The sequence below is a fragment of the Aplidium turbinatum genome, chromosome 7 (assembly GCF_918807975.1).
Source record: "Aplidium turbinatum chromosome 7, kaAplTurb1.1, whole genome shotgun sequence".
Classification (NCBI taxonomy): domain Eukaryota; kingdom Metazoa; phylum Chordata; class Ascidiacea; order Aplousobranchia; family Polyclinidae; genus Aplidium; species Aplidium turbinatum.
This window is the reverse complement of record NC_137478.1, coordinates 28,228,112-28,248,765: the sequence shown is the minus strand read 5'-3', so window position 1 is coordinate 28,248,765 and position 20,654 is coordinate 28,228,112. Positions and strand designations below refer to the sequence as shown.

The window sequence follows — 20,654 nt, the reverse complement described above, 5'->3', positions numbered from 1 at the left end:
GCTTTAACCGTTTTGCGACCCACTGTGGATGGTCTCGCGACCCAAGTTTGGGTCGCGACCCACTATTTGCGGACCCCTGAGGTAGATAACCCTGAAAATACTTCATTTGGTGACACAAGCATGAAAATTGGCATACATGTACTATTGTACTTTGGACCATGTAGATTTCAAAAGTTTAAATGGCCAAACGAAAATTCAAAATGGCGGCCCGTGACATCAAAATTCAAAATGGTCGCCATACCGGTCCTGGGCTGATACGGGAAAGTTGCTTTATGAGAGCAATTTAGATGTGTTTCATTTCTTACTACCTTGAAAATGTTACTTTTAGGACAGTATGAATGATTTAAGATGGTAATTAACAAAAAGAAGTGTATAACGTACTATGGACAGAGAAAGGATTTCACAAATCTAAACTTTGATACTTCCACCCAAGCAGACTTAAAATACTTTCTTAAAAAGACAATTCATGTACAGTCAACATTTCTGTTATGAGTTATTACTACTGAGTACATAAACCATGTTCATGACAATGATTCACATGTAAACAATATCTATTCATGGTCACAAGGACAGCAACATAATGAAGTGCATGGTAAATTTGCATTTTTACATTTATAGTTTTTACATTCTTTTTTACAATTGCATCGTCTTAGTTCTTTACATGCTTTGGCTACGGGGTCTTCTTGTCCACATAATGTCCCATGTTCCTCCATCTCATTTCCATCTCCAGTTACTTGGAGATGGCAATTCTAGACTCCTTTCAAGAGCTCGTCCACAAATGTGTCCGGCCTGATATGCTGCCCGAAGTGCATGCAATTTCAGCGCATCTTCTGTTGGTGGAATATTATTATATTGTTTATTTTTAAGTGTAAACAAAGTCATTCTTGCAGTGTCTACCTTATCATCAGGGCTACTTTTATCATAAAGATATACCGTGAATTTTTGAAGGATCGCAAAATCTTCTGCATTTATTTCCTCTGGACACTGACTGATCTTCCGAAATGTTGGCGTCACATCTGGATATACTGACCACGTTGCAAAGAACGACTTCTTCCCCTTTCCTTTCATGCCTGAACAAGAGTCACAGCCACTAAAGGCATGAAAGAACAACAGCCCTTTACATGTCTGTGGACCCAGGACAGAAAACATCTGATGAATAGGAATCCATCTTCTTTTGTTTCCTCTCCCAAAAGATATCCAGAGTTCGTGAAGTCCATCCTTGCTCAAGTTTTCAAACAAGCCAATTCCAATAACGACCACATCAATGTCATTAGCCAGGATGGCTGCTTTTTGTATAGTTTCACACTTGAGACCATGATGAAGATGAACAAACATTTTGGTATCGGCTTCTTCTTGGCTTGAGCTCAAATTGACTAAAGCGGGATTGTCATTATTAATAATAGCTTTTTCATTCTTGGAAGCATAAACGATATCATCCGGTGGCATGAATTCTTGGATGGAATCAGCTAAGAATGGATAAAGTTCTTTTTTATTGTCTGTTTTTTGCAGAAAGTTTGGCCAGTTCTTTGGGACTCTCCCATCTCGAGTAACTCTCCGCCTGCTACCATTACCCCTCTTTTTATCGAGAGTCATCAAAACTGAAAAAAAAAATGTATATCAAGATAATAGCACTTTTTTGGTGGCTGACATACAGTACTTGTAATACAGAAACGACAAAAGTAGTAGTAATAGTATTGTGAATCACAATCACTAGCCTCCCTACAAGGTTTGTTTTGGTTTGCCCTGTTGTCAGGTAATTATGGACTATGAAAAATGTGAAATAGCGTTAATGCCAATTTGGAAAAACCAAGTGCATTTTCTAAAATCTAAATTATCAACCAAGATGCACTCTAAAATTGCTCAAACACTTACAGCCTTTTTGAAATATTTTGTTTTTCTTGGTGTTTGTAATCTTAACGAAATAAATTAGTCTAGTTGTTACTTAGTATAAACTTTGGTTGTCAAGCAATTAATTTTAATTTGTATCAAAAGGTAGCCTATTTTACCAAGTAATTTGTGCATACGTTTCTAATAAAGGGTGAAGTTCATATCAACGAATTCACCTTATGCTGTCTCGTTTTCCGTGACTATCAAGAATGTTCAACTTAATGATGATGGCCTTCAAGTGCACATTGTTTCTACTCAACTGGAAGAGTTGTTTAGCCTTTCTGTTAAAGGTATGAATAAGCTTGTCTGAATATGAGATTTAAATTTTAGCTAGATATTTTCATGTGCCATTTTTATATAAGTGTTTATTTTATGACTCGTGAAATATAATGCAATGTCTATGGTAACTGATTTTTGTTTGCAATCATAATACAGTATTGTAAGGTATTTCTTTTTGACTGGTATATTTTTGTTAGAAAGAATGCATTTACAGTAGTGCAGTTTAACAACTGTTTTGTATTCAACATAATGAAACAAAATTCTGCAATTGACCTTACTTCCCGTACTTTTTCAATTTTTTCAAGTAGCCTCCCTTCTCGAGTTTTCAGTCATACTCTTCTTGAGTCAACCCGTACACAATAATGTCATCAAGGATATTCTTGACTCCTGCACACTGCACAGCCTTGCAACGTTTGTTGCATTGCTCGTTGGTACATCTCCAGAGCACAACTAACTTCAAACATCAGTCTCTTGTATGATATAATCCTTTATGCGTCACAAACGTAGTAATATTTCTAGAACTAAGTTGTGATTAAATTTGATGATAAGCCCATTTGACATCTAGTTTAGTGAATACCTTGCTTTGATTCATGTCATGCAGCACTTCAATGGTAGGCATCGGATGATGTTTTCTTATGACGGTTTTTTTAGCTTGACTCATGTCAACACACAAATGAATGTCTCCATTTTGCTTTGGCACGATTATTGCAGGTGAAACCCTAGTTAACGGTTCTTCAACTTTTTTGATGATGTCGAGGTCTTCTAACTGCTTCAATTTTACTGTCAACTTGTCATGAAGGTTAACTGGAATTCGTCTTGCAGATTGACACATAGGCGCCGACTCCGGAGGGGCGGCGCCCCCCCGTGAATTTAGCTCGGGATGGCCGCCCCCCCGCATATTATTTTTAAAAAAATCTTAAAGCAAATGTTTGTAAGTTCAAATTTGCGTTAGTTTGACCTTCATTGTGGATCGATCTCAATTAAAAGATCTACTTGTTGCAACAAGAGCGCTGCTCCTAAAATAACAAAAGAAACAGAAGTACGGTAGCTGATAAACGCCAGCATGGTGCCATTGAAGCATAGTTAACAATGATTGAAAAACGTTTTTCTTGATTTCTTTCGCTTTGTTTTTTCTTGGGAGTGTCAATAACGAGGTGCAGTTTGCTCAGTTTAGTATCTACGCGTATTAAAAGCTAAAGTTCAAAGTGACTAGCATATGATTCCAAGTAGCCTACAGGCCTCGAAATTCGTTTTAGTTGATGGCGGACAAACGTGTCCGGTCTGAGCAGCTATCTCGGCGGACACACCAGTTTTAGCCGTCATTCGTCATGCTTAATCGCTTTATCTTGATAATAATTCTTCGCCATTTCAAAACTATAACTACGGTTTTAGAAAGCTTTTTAAAAAATCAGTAAAGTCACTCTGAAAAGGCTTTCATCAGACCAACGACTTGCGCTTGAAGAGTCAAAGCGCCGTGTAGCTGGTCAATACGTCACACAACTGATTAACTTCCACCGAACGAGGTCGTGTGGCTTATTGCGTCACAATACTCTGGGCAGGAGTCGGAAAATTTCTACACCAACGCTACTATTTTCTGCTGTGCAAAGTTTCACAGGCTTTTTTCTTTAAGTTTATTTTTGCGTGTCATGTGAGCAAAAGTGAATTTTCCCTGGGCCTTTTCTTTCTTACTGTAATACCAAAACTTAACAAATTTTGTTGCATCTTGCTGTAATAGCCTACTCGTATAATCTAATTTAGTAACCAACCTTGCCGTATCATTATTACTAGGAGATCAAAGCCAGACATTGTGACGTAAAACTTGAACTAAATTGCGCATGATTAGTGTAGAAGTACCTGTACTCCTATCGATTCTTAGCGAAGAATTCACCTTTGTTACGCTGATTCAATGTCATCAATCGTTAAAGCAACGTAAAAATCGAAAGTTTTCCTTGAATGGAAGCTAAGGGATACAGCATTCACATTTTCTAGATGCGCGCTAGAATGCGCTGGAAAATATATTATTGCAACAATTGTTCGTGCTATGCAATGACGATTTGTATCGCTAGTTCCTGTGTTATTTCTCGGCGGACAAATATGACCGATTTAGATGGTACTTCCCGCGGACATCACATGCTGTGACGACGGACATGTCCGCCGTGAATTTCGAGGCCTGAGCCTACATTATAAAGCTTAGCGATATACAATGGCAGATAGACGCAAACAAACATCAATGCTGACAAACAAACATCAGCATTTTGAATGTAAGCAATCAGTCGGCTAGAAAGTTTGCCCCCCCCCCCCCCGGCAATTTTCAAAACTCGGCGCCTATGGCTTTACATTAAACCACTAAATTTATGGCCAAACCAAATTTTATCTAATGTTAAGTAAAACTATCGGTTTAACGTATCCCACTTAAGAAAATATTCGCCACAATGAGATAATCTTTGCACAGCTGGACTTTGTTAAGGCGAAAGAACGAACAAAGGAAATATTCACACTGCAACAAATTTAAAAATAAAACTCTTAAAACAAAGACGCAGGCAGTCAAAGTTTGTATTGTGACGTCACAGAGATCGTTAAAATAAAAGGAGTCCGATTGCCGCAGTTTGTAAGAATAATGCTTTAAACGTACAACAGTACAACCGATGCTGGCACTCACTGCGTTGTGTAACAAAGCACTTATAAACTCCTCCGAATTCAATTGGACTTGCAAACAGTTGTAGATTAAACCACACAGTTGTGAAGCCCAGTGCAACCCAGTTATCGTTCTTACATTCTTAACAATAACGCCTGATCACAATTAACCTTTTTTCTTGAGCAAATTGGTTAAACATATCAATCGGATAATCGTATCAAAATGTCTGGCAAATGGCTGATACAATTAACCGATTTTGTGTGTAAATAAATTTAATGCTTTAAATCTGAGTTGTCAAGACATTAAAGATTCTGTGAGAACAGTTCACCTCCGTCAAAAACCGTCTTCTGTCATGGTGTGGGCCGCCATCTCCGAAACTTGGAAGTCGATTGATTTTTGTGAAACAAGGGGTTTAAATCAATTCAGATCGCTGCACCAACGATATTTTGTGTATTATCTAGCAATGTTATCTACTGGTGAGTAGCATGAGGGGATGGCCTGGCACTTTCTCAACAATAGGTCTAATTGATCTACGAAAATCAACAGTTTTGTAATGTTTGTAGAACAAGTGATGTTTTATTCATCTTTCTTATATACACTGTTACTGCTGCAGTCAGATGGGTCATACGTCTCATCAAATCGATCTGCCTCAAGTGACATATATCTGAACTACATATTTTAAAGTGGTTGTCTGGTTGCTTTAATTAAAAACAATACACATCGCATGTCAGGTTCACAGTTGAGCTTGTTTTGAGCTTGTGTTATCACACTTGCAAGTGGACAAAGCAACAACCGTAAGAATAAGTGCTGGGTATCAAGGTCAAAACTAGGTCACATTACTAGTCAATCATCATGACACAAGGCAAAATGTTACCAGCATTTCCGATTACGCCTTGTACAATTTAGTAGAAAATACTAGTATAATAGCCCATCACTTTTGCGCCTCCCTTAAAGAATCTTTACGTCCCACATTTTAAGAACCACTGTTCTTATTGTTGTTGCATTAATGTACTTTATAAGCTAATTTGCTCATGTAATTTGCAGAATGTGATCCTGTTTACCCTGGAGGTGGAACCACTAAACAGATAGACGGGTATAACGGAATTTGTGGGTTGGGTTGTTCCATAACCTTCTTTTGTATGAAAGGATTTACTGCTCTCAGTGTTGAAAGTTTTAGAACTATTTGCCAAGAAGATGTATCTGTTTCTCCAGCTGTCTCTACTGCAAACCTTGTCTGCCAACGTGGTTTGTATTGTCAACTATATTTTATTTTTGTTTAGTATTGTTAGTGCCATTACTGGTAATGTTATTGTGAAAAGTTGGATAGCAGCACCAATTAAAAAAAGGTCAATCTTTGTGTAGAAGCATGGCTAGTGTGTTTTTCTTTTTACTTTGACATGATCTTTTTGCCATCAAACCATTTTGGCATTGGTTTATTGTGTCTTCAATCCGTTTTGGTGTCAGACTATTACTATTTGTTTATGGCGTAACTATTTTGAGTGAAATCTTTTATTCAATGTATTGTTAATTGTGATTATTGTGGAAGACCTTGATGATTCAAGGTGATGTTCAAGCCTTTACACCAAACAAAATGAATGATAGTTGAGTGAGATGTCACCATATATTTGTTAGTTAACAGATGGTCATCATACTACGTAAGCCAAAACGTAACGTAAGAATCAGAGACTTTCAATTGTATAAAGAATGTTAGATACAGCCAACCAACTTGTGAAATTAAAAACTTTTTGGACTAACATTGATTTTATGTTTCTCAAACAGCTCATTTAGAGTTAGTGGGAATTGTCTTGGTATATTATCATTTACCTGCATCAAGCAATATCCAATTCAAATTTATTTTTTTTAGATGACAGTATAAATTGGTAGGGTACTTGCTATCCAAACTACTACTCCTTGGTAGTTCGTGAAAATTCGTAAAGTCCTAAGGCTAAAGAAATGCATTGGATTTCAGCAAAAGGCACTGCAAATTAAACAATAAAACTTTTATACCTAAGAATAGTTTTTCTAGCTTTTCACTCAGAGTCAGTCTCAAAAGTTAAATGTCCACAAACTGGATAATTTATTTATTATTTATTTATTTGGTTCAGACCTGAAGAGAGGTCCATAGAAACACGCCAGCACACACATATAAACAAAATAATTGAAAAATCAAACAACAAGCATTGAACGGTTATAATGTTGTAAATACATTGAACGAGCGAAACACTCAGAGGTCACTAACGCTTTGATATAGGAGTTAGAAGAGCTGCAACACCGATTTACAAAGCTAGCAATGCTCTTCCGTAGCAGGGCATAAAAAGTGTTCACGTTGTGGTTTACTTGGATGTGACTAATGCTGCAAATTTTAGGCAATTTGAACAGAATTCTGAACGAGTTGTTATATGCAACTTTCAGACGATTAATAGCTGATATTGAATAATTACACCAAAGGGGAGAAGCATAAAATGCAGAACAGTAGGTGCGAAAAAGCACATTTTTTACAAGAACACTACATTTGTTGAATTTATATCTGAGCATGTTCGCTATGCAGTATGAAGATCTGGTTTGCCTTGCAATGTCATCATTATCACACAAGTTATTGGTAAGAATAACACCAAGGTATTTAACTCTTTCTACAAAAGAAACGCTTTCTTTGCCAAGTCTGATTGTAGGCTGGAGTTTTCCCCTGAGTTGTTTAGTCAAAAACATCAATCCAACAGTCTTAGAACAATTAAACACAATATTATGCGTAGTTGCAAATGTATCACATGTGTCAATGAGTTTTTGCAGACCTTTGATACTGGGAGCTAGGCAGCAAAGATCGTCAGCGAACATAAGATTATTTATACAATAATTACCAATACTGCAGCCAATTTCTAAGTTGTTAAGCAATTTTGACAAATCGTCCATGTATACATTAAACAAGAAGGGACTAAGAACTCCTCCTTGCCTCACACCATTAGTGACTTGGAATAATGCTGAGAAGCAACCATCCCATCTAACAGACATGGTCTGCTGGGTGTACCAGTAGAAGAGTAGACGGACAAATACCATTGGAACATTACGTTGAATTAATTTCTCAAAAAGTATATAATGGCACACCCTATCAAATGCTTTAGATGCATCTAAGAATACCGAGAATACCGGGCTTCCATGTTGTACATACTGAGAAATCGCTTGTTTTAACAAGAATACACACATATCAGTGCTGTGCTTGGACTTAAATCCAAATTGATTATCAGTGGTTTGCAAAAACGGTTCTATGTGGTACAGAATAAATTTTTCAAACAGTTTGGACATAATAGTTGCCATAGCAATGGGCCTATAATTAGAAACATCAGAAATATCACCTTTGTTACTTTTTACAATAGGGACAATAATAGTACTCATGCATGCATTAGGTACAAATCCATGGGAGATACACATGTTAAATAATAAGCTAACATAGAGATGAATTATGGGATGGGCATAAGAGAGGTGTTCTGCACAAATTTCATCAGTCCCTACTGATCGGTTGGGCGGTAATTTATGTAATAGAAGGTTAACGATGTCAACTGTACATTTAAATTTGTCATGATTTTCGTAAGCCTTCTCATTTGCTATACTACTAGCTACAAAATGTTTTGCAGCTTTAGAGTTATCATTTGAAGTATTTAACAATGCACTGTACTGGTCTCCCCACATGTTAGCTATGTTGGCACTGCCAGTTTCTCCGCCTACCGTGAGTGATAGGGATGTATGTTGTTTTGCATGCTTGATACACTTCCAGAAATCGTTGGTAGGGCATCCAGCCACCATGTTTTTTGCTAGCACATCAGCTTTGTGCTTTTCTTTCAGTCTTTTACAATGGCGTAGAGCATGCTTAAATTGTCTTCTTGTAGTGGACATATGCGAGCAAATGGGGCCACGTCTGGGCTTGCCATGATCCAGCCAAGTCAAGTATGCCTCACGAGCTGTGCTGTGAGCACTTCTCACCGCTATGTTCCAACCGCATACAGAGAACCTTCTGTTGCTGCAAATACTGCGTTGGAATGAGTTATGGGAAGCACTGGCCAGGGCATGAACAATACCATTGTAAAAATTGTTAATGTCTTCTAAATGTGATGAATTGCAGCACATAGGGCTCTTGCAGCAGATAGCAGTGGAGGGCAATGAAATTTGTGAAATTAGCTGTTCAGTTTCATCATAGTATTTGACTAACTGGAGCTTGGAAACTTTGTCCCAGTTTATCTTTTGATATGGTGAACTAGGGAAACCAATACTTGGGACAAGCCGGGGGAGGTTTTCACATTGTATGGTAATATGCAGGGGACGATGGTCAGATATAAAGTAGTTACTCAGAACAGAGATATTGCTGATGGATTTGTGGGCTGATTCAGTACATAAACAATGATCAAGCCAGCTTGTTGTTCCATGTGCATCACTGATGTACGTAAATGTACTCGCTGGTAGTAATATCTTGTCAGAGAGGATGAGCTCCTGTTCATCACAATACCATTGCAAAAGCTTTCCAAATTCATTTGAATTACTGGCATTAAAGTCGCCCATGATGAAAATATTGTTACATTCCAGGCTATCACACAGCACACTTAGCTTACTCATATAGTTTAGAAAGTCATCGGTGTTTTCTTCACAACAGTAGGGCAGGTATACATTTATAATGGTCAATGAGGCTTCCTCTACATTAACTGTCAATGCAATAATAGACTCATCTTGACTGTATTTAGATGTAGCTTTCAAGTTCTTATTCCATAAAATTGCAGTACCTCCAAATGGTCTTCCAGCGCGTACACCTTGACTGTCATCCATAGGTGAATAGCCAATTGCATGATGGTTTTCACTTATGTTTGATAGGAGGTCCAAATTTTGCTTGGACAGCCAGATTTCTTGCAGAATAATTATGTCATATTTATTGCAAAGCCGTTGAATGTCAAATAGTGAACCAACCATTCCTTTGCAGTTGTATGACACGACTGTTAGCTTAATTTTTGACATGAACATTATTGCTGGTTTTGCTAGCGCTTGAATGCTCCACTTTCAAGGTAAAAAATCTTTTTACCAAAATTCCGCATGGCCAGTGGTCAGCGTTAACAGAGTCTTTAAAAGAAACACCTTTCATTGATATTTTAAATGAGGAATAAGAGTTGTACCTGGTTGTCAATTTTGTAACTATTATATCTGTGGCACTGGAAAATTGCTTTTTCACAAAGCTGTCAATTTCAGTGCTTGAAGTTTCAGGATCAAGCCTGGAAATGAATACCTCAGCAGGGCGCTCTTTTCTTTTTATTATTTTCAAATCAGCACCTGCCAGTTTTCCTATGCGCGTAGGCCTGGAGTGCGTTTTTCTTGTGACAGTTGTCCATCCCTGATCGTTCCCAGGTTTGGAACCGCCGGCTGGCCCCTGTACTTTCGAAGAAGTGAGCCTATTGGTGCAACCCATACTACCAGGATCCTTAGCGAGATCTTTTGCAACGGCTGAAAAAGATTTGGTAGCACCATGTTCTTTTGGCTCTACACCATTGTTGTTAGTAGTTGGTTGAGAAGTTACTTGGGGCGTAGGCTTACTCAGCGTTAATTGTTCAAAAGAGATCTCCCTGAAAGAGTGCGCCCCGATAGCTCAGTTGACTAGCGCTTGACTTCGTGAACGAAGAAGCTTCATGATCTGGTTCGACTAGGGGTGCGCGCTTGAGCAATGCATTCTAAGGACTGCTGTCCATTCAGCGGCACCTAATGGATGGAATAATTTCCTGGCAACAAGACTTCAATGATCGGAAATTTCACTCTGTCAATCTCGGTAACCAGGAATAACCTATCAAGGCTTTGTCAGTCCGAGGATAATGATTCAAAACCAAACCAACCAACCAAGATCTGTGACTCCAAAAAGTGAGTGGAAACCACTGCACCACTTTAAGTTTATCGTTTTAAATCTGATTCATTTAACCCCAAGGAAAAGTTGCCAATCTTCTATTCTAAAGTAGAAGTTGTTTTGCACATCAATGCATCCATTGCACATTTTAGTCCGCCCCGTTAGCTCAGTGGTTAATGGTTATGTGCCCGTCTCAAGATCACGTGGCGCTTGTTCGGCTCTCGGGGTGTGCGCTTGAGCAACGCACTTTCAGGACTGCTCTCCATTTAGCGGCACCTAGTGAATAGAATAATTTTCCGACAACAACACTTCAACAACCGGAAACTTCACTCTGCCAATCTCGGTAACCGGCCCTGCGTCAAGAGCCTCTACAAGTATGCGAAACTACCAGGAATAACCTATCAAGGCTTTGTCAGTCCAAGGATAAAGAATCAAAACCAAATCAAAGGCTTATCTTGACTTATGAAATCACTAAATTTTTGTCCTTTTTTGGTTTCAGAAGTCATAGCTTATTTACAAAAGGCTTATAAAAGCTCGCTGCCATGGCAAAAACTATCAAAGCCAATTTTTTTTCTAATATTAGTATTATAAAAGTTTGTAATTAAGTACGGTATTTGGATAGACCCTCGGCCCCAGAGGCTCACACGACGACGACGAACTATTTATGCTTGATTTGTATATCAATGTTTCTTTAACAAATGGCAGTGGCCAATCTCTTAAACAATTTCTGATGTTTAGATGTTTGTGAAGTCGATTTATCTGAAGAAGAAGCGGCAATCATTGGTACTAATATTGTAATTATCCCTTACAATACAACAACGACCTATGCTTGTATCAATGGTTTCAGTGGATCAGGACTTAGCATTACCTGTGGTACTAATGGAATAGCTACCTCTACCTTGTCTTGCACTGAAGGGTTAGCGAGCACCAGAGGTGTTAAATAACGTTTTATTTAGTATCTGTTTTTCATTATTTTTTTAGTTTTGTTAACTTTTTTTTGTATTATTTGCAATCATTTTATATATTTATCAAGGTGTCCGACAAATTGTTCGTAAAGCAATTGTTCGCAAGCAATTGTTCGTAAAACAATTGTTCGTAAAATTAATTCTTCGTAAAACAATTCTTCCTAAAGTATTTTTTCGTGCATGCAGTTAAAATTTGATGTATACGAAGAAAATAAGAAATGCTTTACGAAGAATTGTTTTACGAATTTCATTTTACGAAAAACAGTTTACGAACAATTGTTTTACGAACAATTGCTTACGAACAATTGCTTTACGAACAATTGCTTACGAACAATTTGCCTATAACCATTTTTCAAGCAACAACGGTTTACTATAATCGGTAGTAGGCATTTTAAAAATGAAAGAACTACAATGGCATAACTGTAGATTTGTTAGTAACAAATTGCTGTAGATCGGCTCCACCTTAGTGTTGTGAATGATATAATTGATATAATGTGAGTGTATAGTGATATACTGTAGCCAATTATCAAAAATATCTCTAACAACATCAATAATATTTATACAATAAATGCTACAAAAATTGCTCAATGTCAAGCAAAAAGCAAAGCAAATTATATCAAATATAGTTATTAATTTCTAAAACCTCTACAGCTTGTTTCACCCTAAAAGGGGGATCATCAGAAGGTCCTTATTCAAATAGAATTTATAAGTTGTGGAGGTTTTAGAGATTAATAACTATATTTGATGTAATAATATTATAATACTAATAATAAATAGATCAATTATATATTAATAATATATCAATAATAACAATATCTAATATCTATAACAATTTGATTGGTTTGTGACTGAGGTAGTAGGGGGTATTCACCAGGGTGGTTCAAGTAGTTCAAAATGATCGACGTTTGAAGTGTTTACAGGCTACCCTCTAAAACCTTCTAATTGTTGAAAAAACACTTGTATGAAATAGGTTATGTATGAAAAATATTAATGCTCAGAGTTGCCAAACTCCCCCAAAGTTTTGACTTTTTTCACTAAAACTGCAGATTTGAAATGGCCGTATTATGAAAAATATTGATGCAAACATTTTAGTGTTGGGGTTCATTTTCATCAGAATGGTGAGCACTGTCGTTTGATACAGAGTACCATTAATATATATAATTTTTAATTGCAGTTAGGACTCCACTGTTTCGACCTTAAGGTCTTCTTAGTGCAGTAAATCATACACTATGCAGGAATGCCTTATTACTAGGCCTATATAAGTAATGCAGCGTGGTGATTTTTCCATTTGTGGGACTCAAGGAACCACATTTGGGTACTTTCACCCATCTTGCCAAAGTGCTCAAACTACCGGAGCGGTGAGCTATTCGCAATGCAACAGCAAGATGCTGGCTAGCAAAGTGCTCAATATTCGAGTTTTCTAATGTCAGAATTTTTGACAATCTGATTATTTTCAAACTCCGCTCTACCAGTTCACTCTGTTTTGCCGCATTTGTACAAATCCGCTCTGTTGGGCGCGAGAAAGTTTTTTGCTGTAAAGACGTTATTTTAGGCTACCATGCGCAAAAATTTGGCTGGTGTGAAGAAGATGCTCTGGTAGGCCATACTTGGTCGCCAAAAAAATTAAGGAATCTAGAAAACTGCCGTAGATAAGTTTGTTTCCAGAAGTCAAACCCGTTGCAACAAGTTTGAAGTTTTGAGCTGGTGACTTCATTTCACAGATTGAACGCGAAACTGTTTCGGATATTTCTCAATATTGTATGAAACGAAAATTACCAACAATCCTTAGACCAGTAACAAAAGCTTTTGTTTAATTTTCTTTTTTCTTTATTTGTTGTGTGATGATACTTTTTTCTGATTAACCAATGATTTCAATCCTGAACGAACGACTTTGACTACATTGTTAATTCAGATGGTAAGTCCTACATAAGCATGCAATGGGTTTCGCTATGTGTCTTCGAAGGCGTTCGGTCAACTTTACACAATTTCAGCCAAACTGAACACTAAACAGTGCACAGAATGATGCACGACAATCTTAACAAACTGAAGTAAGGGTCCACAAGTAGTGCCTTATGTTCGTTTAGACCAGGGGTGTGCAACCTTTATTACAGGAGGGCCATATATAAATATCTGGGTGAAACCGCGGCCACACGTTTATTTAACATATGTTTTCTAGTAGTTGCAGGCACAAAAAAGTAGTTTTTTTGTTATTCATGTTAATCTTATGGCATTATTAGAGGTTATCTCCTTGCAGAAATAATAAGTTAAGACACATAAATTTTTAAAGAAAACTGCTATTCAAATTTATTGTCACACCGACTACGAGTTCAGTGAGAAATTTGCAGCTGGTTTCTTTTCCGGGCGACTTTTCCAAATTTACTTTAATGGAAGTGCTCGCAATTCGAAGTCCATTTTCCAGGTGTTCGCCTGTCAGAACGGATCGATGGGGATATTTTATGACGCCCATTTTAGAAAAAATCTGTTCGCACAAATACGTTTAGCCAAAAAGAGCCATTTTTGAAGTCATGTTTTTTTCAAATGTGGAAAGTCATCTTGGTTGAGATGTTTTCGGTAAAATCAAAAAATTTACGACATCTTTCCGCAGTTCGTAAAATCGTTGCAACATGCAGCCCTTGCTTAACCAACGCACCTCGGAAAAGTAAAATAAATCTTTATGTGTCGTGTTGAGATTATCCAGAAACTTTTGAAACTGACGATGGTTGAGCCCTCGTGCTCGAATGAAATTACTGCCTTAACAACCGGACTTAAGACGTGTTTGAACTTCAAGGATTTTGCGCACAGGTTTTGCTGATGAATGATACAATGAAAAATTGCTATGTCATCATCGATTTTTCTCTTCCTCAAGGTAGACTTCAAGAGACCTATGAATCCAATGCCAGTTCCGGACATAGATCGAGCACCATCAGTTGCGATTCCGCATAAGCTGGACAAATCCAGTTCGAAGTTGTCAAAAGCATCAATTCAGTAAAAATGTCAGCACCAGTAAGTTGTCGTACCCTTTATTGACTGTAATGACAGAAGCTCTTCCGTTTCGTTCAAGTCTTTGTCCACTCCTTTTCAAATATGGCCAACTGTGCTGTGTCCTTCTGGTCCGTAGCCTACTTTCATCGATCGCAAAGCTCCATGAAACAAAGTTCTTCACCTTATCCTTATTGAGAGTGAGGGTGTCACTAATATCACAAGCAAGATCATCGATAGCCTACGCCTCGCTATCGTCCACCATTTTCTCGAACGCACTCTTCACTTTAGAGCACATTTCTTCTGCGACATCGATAAGACACTGCTTCACAAAATTACTGTCAGAATACGGTTTCATAGTTTGAGCTATTCTCTGTGCAGTTCTGTGCCTTTGATCTACTGACGTTCCAAATAATTAAATACAATCGGATGAGCGGTGGCCAGTGAGAGATTTCTAAAATAGTTAGCAGAAGGTGCGAAATGTACAATAATCCACTCTATAATGAATTGTTCGCACGTACCAGACTAAACTAAATTATAAACACGTTTCGCGGGCCGCACACAATTCAAAATTGCCACATCTTCGCGGGCCGCACAATTTTTCTTCGCGGGCCACATTTGGCCCGCGGGCCGTACGTTGCACACCCCTGGTTTAGACTGAAAATCGACAATTTTAAAAAATAGCTTTCGGAATTAACGGGAAATTCTCACCCCCCTGGAATTGGCTGCCGTCAATATAAAATTGACGCCAATGAGTGAAAGTGACCAAAGCGACTTCACCAAATGCCAGTCTCACCCTGCTAATGAAAATGAACTTATGTGTTTGCATCAATATTTTTCATCGTACGGCCGCTTCAAATCTGCAAATTTTGTCCAAAAGTCAAAATTTTAGGGGCCTTGAGCCACCCCTAAACATTTTTACAAAAGGTGTTTTTTCAGCAATTGGAAGGTTTTGAGAGGATAGCCGTAAACATTTACTAAAAATTAGCTCTAGTTTGAACCACCGTAATATCTATTGGCCAATGACTGTACTTGTAAGCAAGGACGACGTTATACAGTATACCTCTTGACAATGCGATAAGACTTTCGTTTTTTACATACATTAAGATACACTCCTTCTACGCATGACCAATTGCCCATGCATAAGAGCCAACCTTATAAATACATGTATTTCGTCACTCAATACAAAATATTATAAAGGCCTTGAACAAAAATGGAAGATGCCATACTCAAGTTTCACTCTAGTTTGGGAACTTTAGTGGTGCATATCCAATCCATGTTGGCTTGAATTAGAATCAAAGGTTCAACTTGATGAGCAATTGAGCATTCTGGTTGTCTTTGACTTGAGTAGGAAACTCACCTTCATCGATGTTATACTACAGTGTCCAGTATATTGTTAACCTGGACACACAGTACAATCTTGACAAAGGTTCGATTCCTACTCAATTCAAGGACGTTTACTAGGGAATTGTAGACGCCCACAAAGTTTAATTCTTGTGTAAACTTGCTTTACTTTTTTAGTTTTGTGTTAATCAATGTTGATCATAAATCCGAAGTTGGTACAGTTTCATCATTAAAATAATCTTTAAAAAATGCACTTTGTTTTTCTGCACAATTCAAAAAAGTATATCGTGAAAAAAAACTATACTATGCCCTTTGGTCTAGAGATATGGGCATACTAGTACTTATTTTTAAGTTTTCACTGCCAGTAGTAGCGAAAGTAGGCTATAGCTTGCTTTTCTTGGCATGCAGTGTATATACTGTATAGCTAAAGTAGACTTCGTTTGTTTTTGTCCCCTACTACAGTTTATTTATTGTTTATCTTACACTACTTTTAATGCTTTTCTACTTTGTTTTTAGGCCTTAATGATGAACTGGTGTTATTTTTATTAGTATTGCTGTTAGATAATTATCCATTATCACTGGTACATTCAAGTATTTTAGGCTGTAACTTTGTATACTTTAAAAACCTTTTTAGTACGGTAATTGAAAGTACAGACCCAGCGAAATAACACTATTCTTTACAGATGCACTTTCTTCTGGTGCAGTAGCTGGAGTTGTGGTTGGTGTTCTACTTGGAGTTGCAGCTACCGTGGTAATAGCTGTTGTGGTGACAAAAAAATGTAAGCAAATAAATTGTTTTTTGGTAGCTGCAATTATGGTGAATGATCGTGCAAGGTGGCAAAATTTCATCTTAAAATCTGAATAATTTTAAGATATTTCATTGCAATGAACAACGTGCAACCAGGGATATCTAAAGAAGGGGATACGAAGGCTTTTATTACGTCTGACAATAGAAGGGCTTTTGTTTATCGTAAATAATCTGTGTTTATCGTAAAATGACAATTGGCACCGATAGTAGTTTAATAAATCTTGTTATGATAGCTTGCATTGCGCTATTAGAATCACACCTGGATATTCACAGCATGCTCATGGTTGCTTGTTAATTCAACTACCCATATACTTGCTTTACATCTAGCCTACTGCAAAGGCTTTGTTAAAAAAAAAACAGCTTACTGGTAATTTTTCAATTGTCTTTGTAAACAAGTATTCTTTAAATATGCTCTACGTAACGTTTGCTAACTGTCTTTTGTAGCTTATTGTACCAGCTGCACTACAAAACTTTCTCTAATTTTAAAAATAACCACATTTCTAGTTTAAAGCACTACAAACTACCGCCCTGGTAGTGTCATGAGAATAAGGCAATTGCTGCGAGTCTTCATATCCCCTTCTCTAGATAGCCCTGCGTGCAACACATTTACTTTTAATTGCCATTTTATTCATTGGTTACATGCTTCAGTTCTGCAGGCCATAACCCTAAGAGGGCCTAAGAAGTGCCGTAGGCGTTTTTCTCTAGAGAAGCGTACTGTTCTTACATAAGAGAAATCAAGGGCTATAGTTGGGGCGCCACTCCGCAATCCACGCTGTGTCTTTAAGTGTCTTGCCAAAGACACAGCCACATGCTCTTGAGCGATGTCGAACCGGCGGCCTTTCGAACAGAATGGTCCGTTTCGGCGAGTCCGATTCGGATAGTCCGATTCGGCGAGTTCCCTATTCGGCGAGTTTTGAAATTTTTGAACAACGTTTTAACGTCGCTATACGTTGAAAAAAAGAAATGTTTGAACTATTAAATTAAAATTCGTCATGTTTGGATCAACCGATGTGTGGCCTACAGCTTGGATTGAAAGGAAATTATCGGGGACCGTAGCCTAGATATTCCAGACCAGCAAAAATAAATTTGTTCCTAGAACCCAATTAGCCTAACAGTTCATTTTTACATTGTAGTAGCAGAATGAAAAGGGTAACCAAATGTGTGGCCTATGGAAACTATCGGGTACCGTAGCCTAGTTATCCCGACCAGCAAAAACGAAACAATAACGAAAACAAACAAGCAAAAAAACATCATTATCTTGCCGAAAAACAATTATACCCAGGAAAGTTATGTCTTGCAGACATTAAGCGTGCATTGGTATAAAGTTACGTCCATGGAGCGAAAATATAAGACCACATCCAGCTAAACTCGTCACCTCCACACCGATCTAACGTCTGCAGACGTTGAATCAATGCAAAAGCGACAGGCCTCGCTAGCTGGGATGTAATATAGTGGCATGTCACAGTACTATGAGAAATTTGGGTTACCTTATGTTTTACAAGTTAGACCAAAATTAAAAAAAGTCATCCAATTCGGCATATTACTTTTTAAAAAGTAGTAGACAAACAAATAGACAATGGCATGACGATCCAGTCCAAGATATTGATATAAAATAACTGGTTGGAGTACATCAAAGTAAAGAGTAGGCTAATATGATAGGTTTAGGTATTGATGCATAGAATGCATATAATTGCTTCGCAAATTTAAAGTTAAAGCGAGTGTGTGAATTGCAAAATGACTATTTTATTGATCATAAAGCTGCTTGGTTTATATGGCTTGCAACTTTGCAGAGTCTCGATCATATATTTTGAAATATCAAACCGCATGTTGCAGCAGTGATTCCAAATGCATGATTTAAAATCACTGTTGATTCCCTATTGGCATACTGCGCTTGCTTAAACATTGCCTTGGCTGTAATCAGATGTATCTATGGCTGCAGTTGTATTGTTTTTTATATTGTAAGGCAAACTGGGGCGTGTTGTCACAGGTTTGGGGTTTTTCGATTTGTGCTTTTGCTATAGGCTATAACCTACAATGCAAGTGATTTGGTTATACAGTATCATTCGTACGCTGTCCACTTACACTTCCTTTTGCCACAAGTTAAACTTTTTATTGCAAAAGGATTTCAAGAAAATCAAATTTTTGTAAACAAAAATTGTGACAACAATTAAGCTTTCTAATTGAAAAATTGACTTTTCTAACCTCAAAATGAAAATGACTCTTAACGAAGCACGTGCTACAAATATAGACTCGAAGCAGTCAGTGCAAGTACAAAATAATTGCTGTGACAACACGCCCCTTTTGCCAACACGCTCCGGTTTGCCTTAAATAAATCGCTCTTGTTTGAAGAAAATTCGTACTTCAATTGTCATATAAACATTAATAAAGACATGGATTAAACTGTAAACGCGGCGTCTTTTCATTAATAACAAGAAAACAATTTTTATTGCAGATCCCGAAATGGCCGCATTATTGAAAGGTAACCCAGCAACTCCTGGCAACAAAGTTGTACCTCTTCTACCTGATGCCAGTTAGGATTCACCAGCAGTTGTATACCAGTAGAAAAGGGGGAATAATTTTAATTTCAACTTTAGCCCTGATTTTAGGATACCACAGTTCATTCTAAGTCTAAGACCTCTAGAAAAAAAAATGAAATTTCCATCGAAACCCCCTCTTCTATCCTGAAAATTAATATTTGCGTAAAATTGCCTTGTTGCATTGACTTTGATGTGCATGACGGTTGACGCAAATAAAAGAAAGTTAGTCTGCAAAATATGTTGGCTAATCAGCAGATTAATTTAATTTGTAAACATTCCAGTATTGGTGTATACAGCCCTAAATGTTTTGTTGCTTTTTTGTTAGTTTTGCTGTTTTTATCTTTTACTGAAAGGCTGTTATGAATGTATCTTTTGTATGCTGATAATATGCCATTGATAACATTACTCTCTGAAAAACAAATTTTTTTTGTTAGAGGATTCATGCAGTAGTAAATTACCGATGCAGAAATGTGACAATGTCATTTGTTGAACAAAAGTTTAGGTTTAACATGTTTATTTTTATGTTTAACATATTTATTAAGAACTCACAGAAATACCACATTAAAATATTTAAATCAAGCTTTTTCCACATGTCATAATGTCCTCATCAGGAAAAGCAATTATAATTTTATCTACATCCGATGAAAAAATATAGTATAGTTTCACAAGTGCAGATACAAATCACAGCGAACCCGCAGCATCAGGCATAGGCGCCGGGTTTTGAAAATTGCCGGGGGGGGCAAACTTTCTAGCGACTGATTGCTTACATTCAAAATGCTGATGTTTGTTTGCGTCTATCTGCCATTGTATTTCGCCAAGCTTTATAATGTAGGCTCAGGCCTCGAAATTCACGGCGGACATGTCCGCCGTCACAGCATGTGGTGTCCGCGGGAAGTACCATCTAGATCGGTCATATTTGTCCGCCGAGAAACAACACAGGAACTAGCGATACAAATCGTCATTGCATAGCACGAACAATTATTGCAATACAGTAATATATTTTCCAGCGCATTTTAGCGCGCATCTGGAAAATGTGAATACTGTATCCCTTAGCTTCCATTCAAGGAGGAAAACTTTCGATTTTTACGTTGCTTCAAGGATTAATGACATTGAATCAGCGTAACAAAGGTGAATTCTTCGCTAAGAATCGATAGGAGTACAGGTAGCCTACTTTTACAGTCCACACTAATCACGCGCAATTTAGTTCAAGTTTTACGTCACAATATCTGGCTTTGATCTCCGAGTAATCATTATACAGCAAGGTTGGTTACTAAATTAGATTATACGAGTAGGCTATTACAGCAAGATGCAACAAAATTTGTTAAGTTTTGGTATTACAGTAAGAAAGAAAAGACCC

At 37.5% G+C, this 20,654-nt stretch overlaps 1 protein-coding gene across 2 annotated transcripts in view; it reads left to right on the top strand.

Moving 5' to 3' along the window:
- The window catches only part of LOC145774660 (uncharacterized), a 46,124-nt gene extending 25,749 nt beyond the window's left edge, over window positions 1–20,375 (top strand). Inside the window, exons 4-8 of one of the 2 annotated variants that reach the window (XM_082585956.1) lie at window positions 2,038–2,177; window positions 5,846–6,046; window positions 11,403–11,580; window positions 16,636–16,731; window positions 19,213–20,375. In XM_082585956.1, coding sequence (XP_082442082.1) covers window positions 2,038–2,177; window positions 5,846–6,046; window positions 11,403–11,580; window positions 16,636–16,731; window positions 19,213–19,243 — 646 coding nt within the window. In that variant the 3' untranslated portion in view covers window positions 19,244–20,375. Of the gene's footprint in view, window positions 1–2,037; window positions 2,178–5,845; window positions 6,047–11,402; window positions 11,598–16,635; window positions 16,732–19,212 lie in introns of both variants that reach the window. The other variant, XM_082585955.1, reaches the window with a different exon arrangement.
- Window positions 20,376–20,654: the final 279 nt, after the last annotated feature.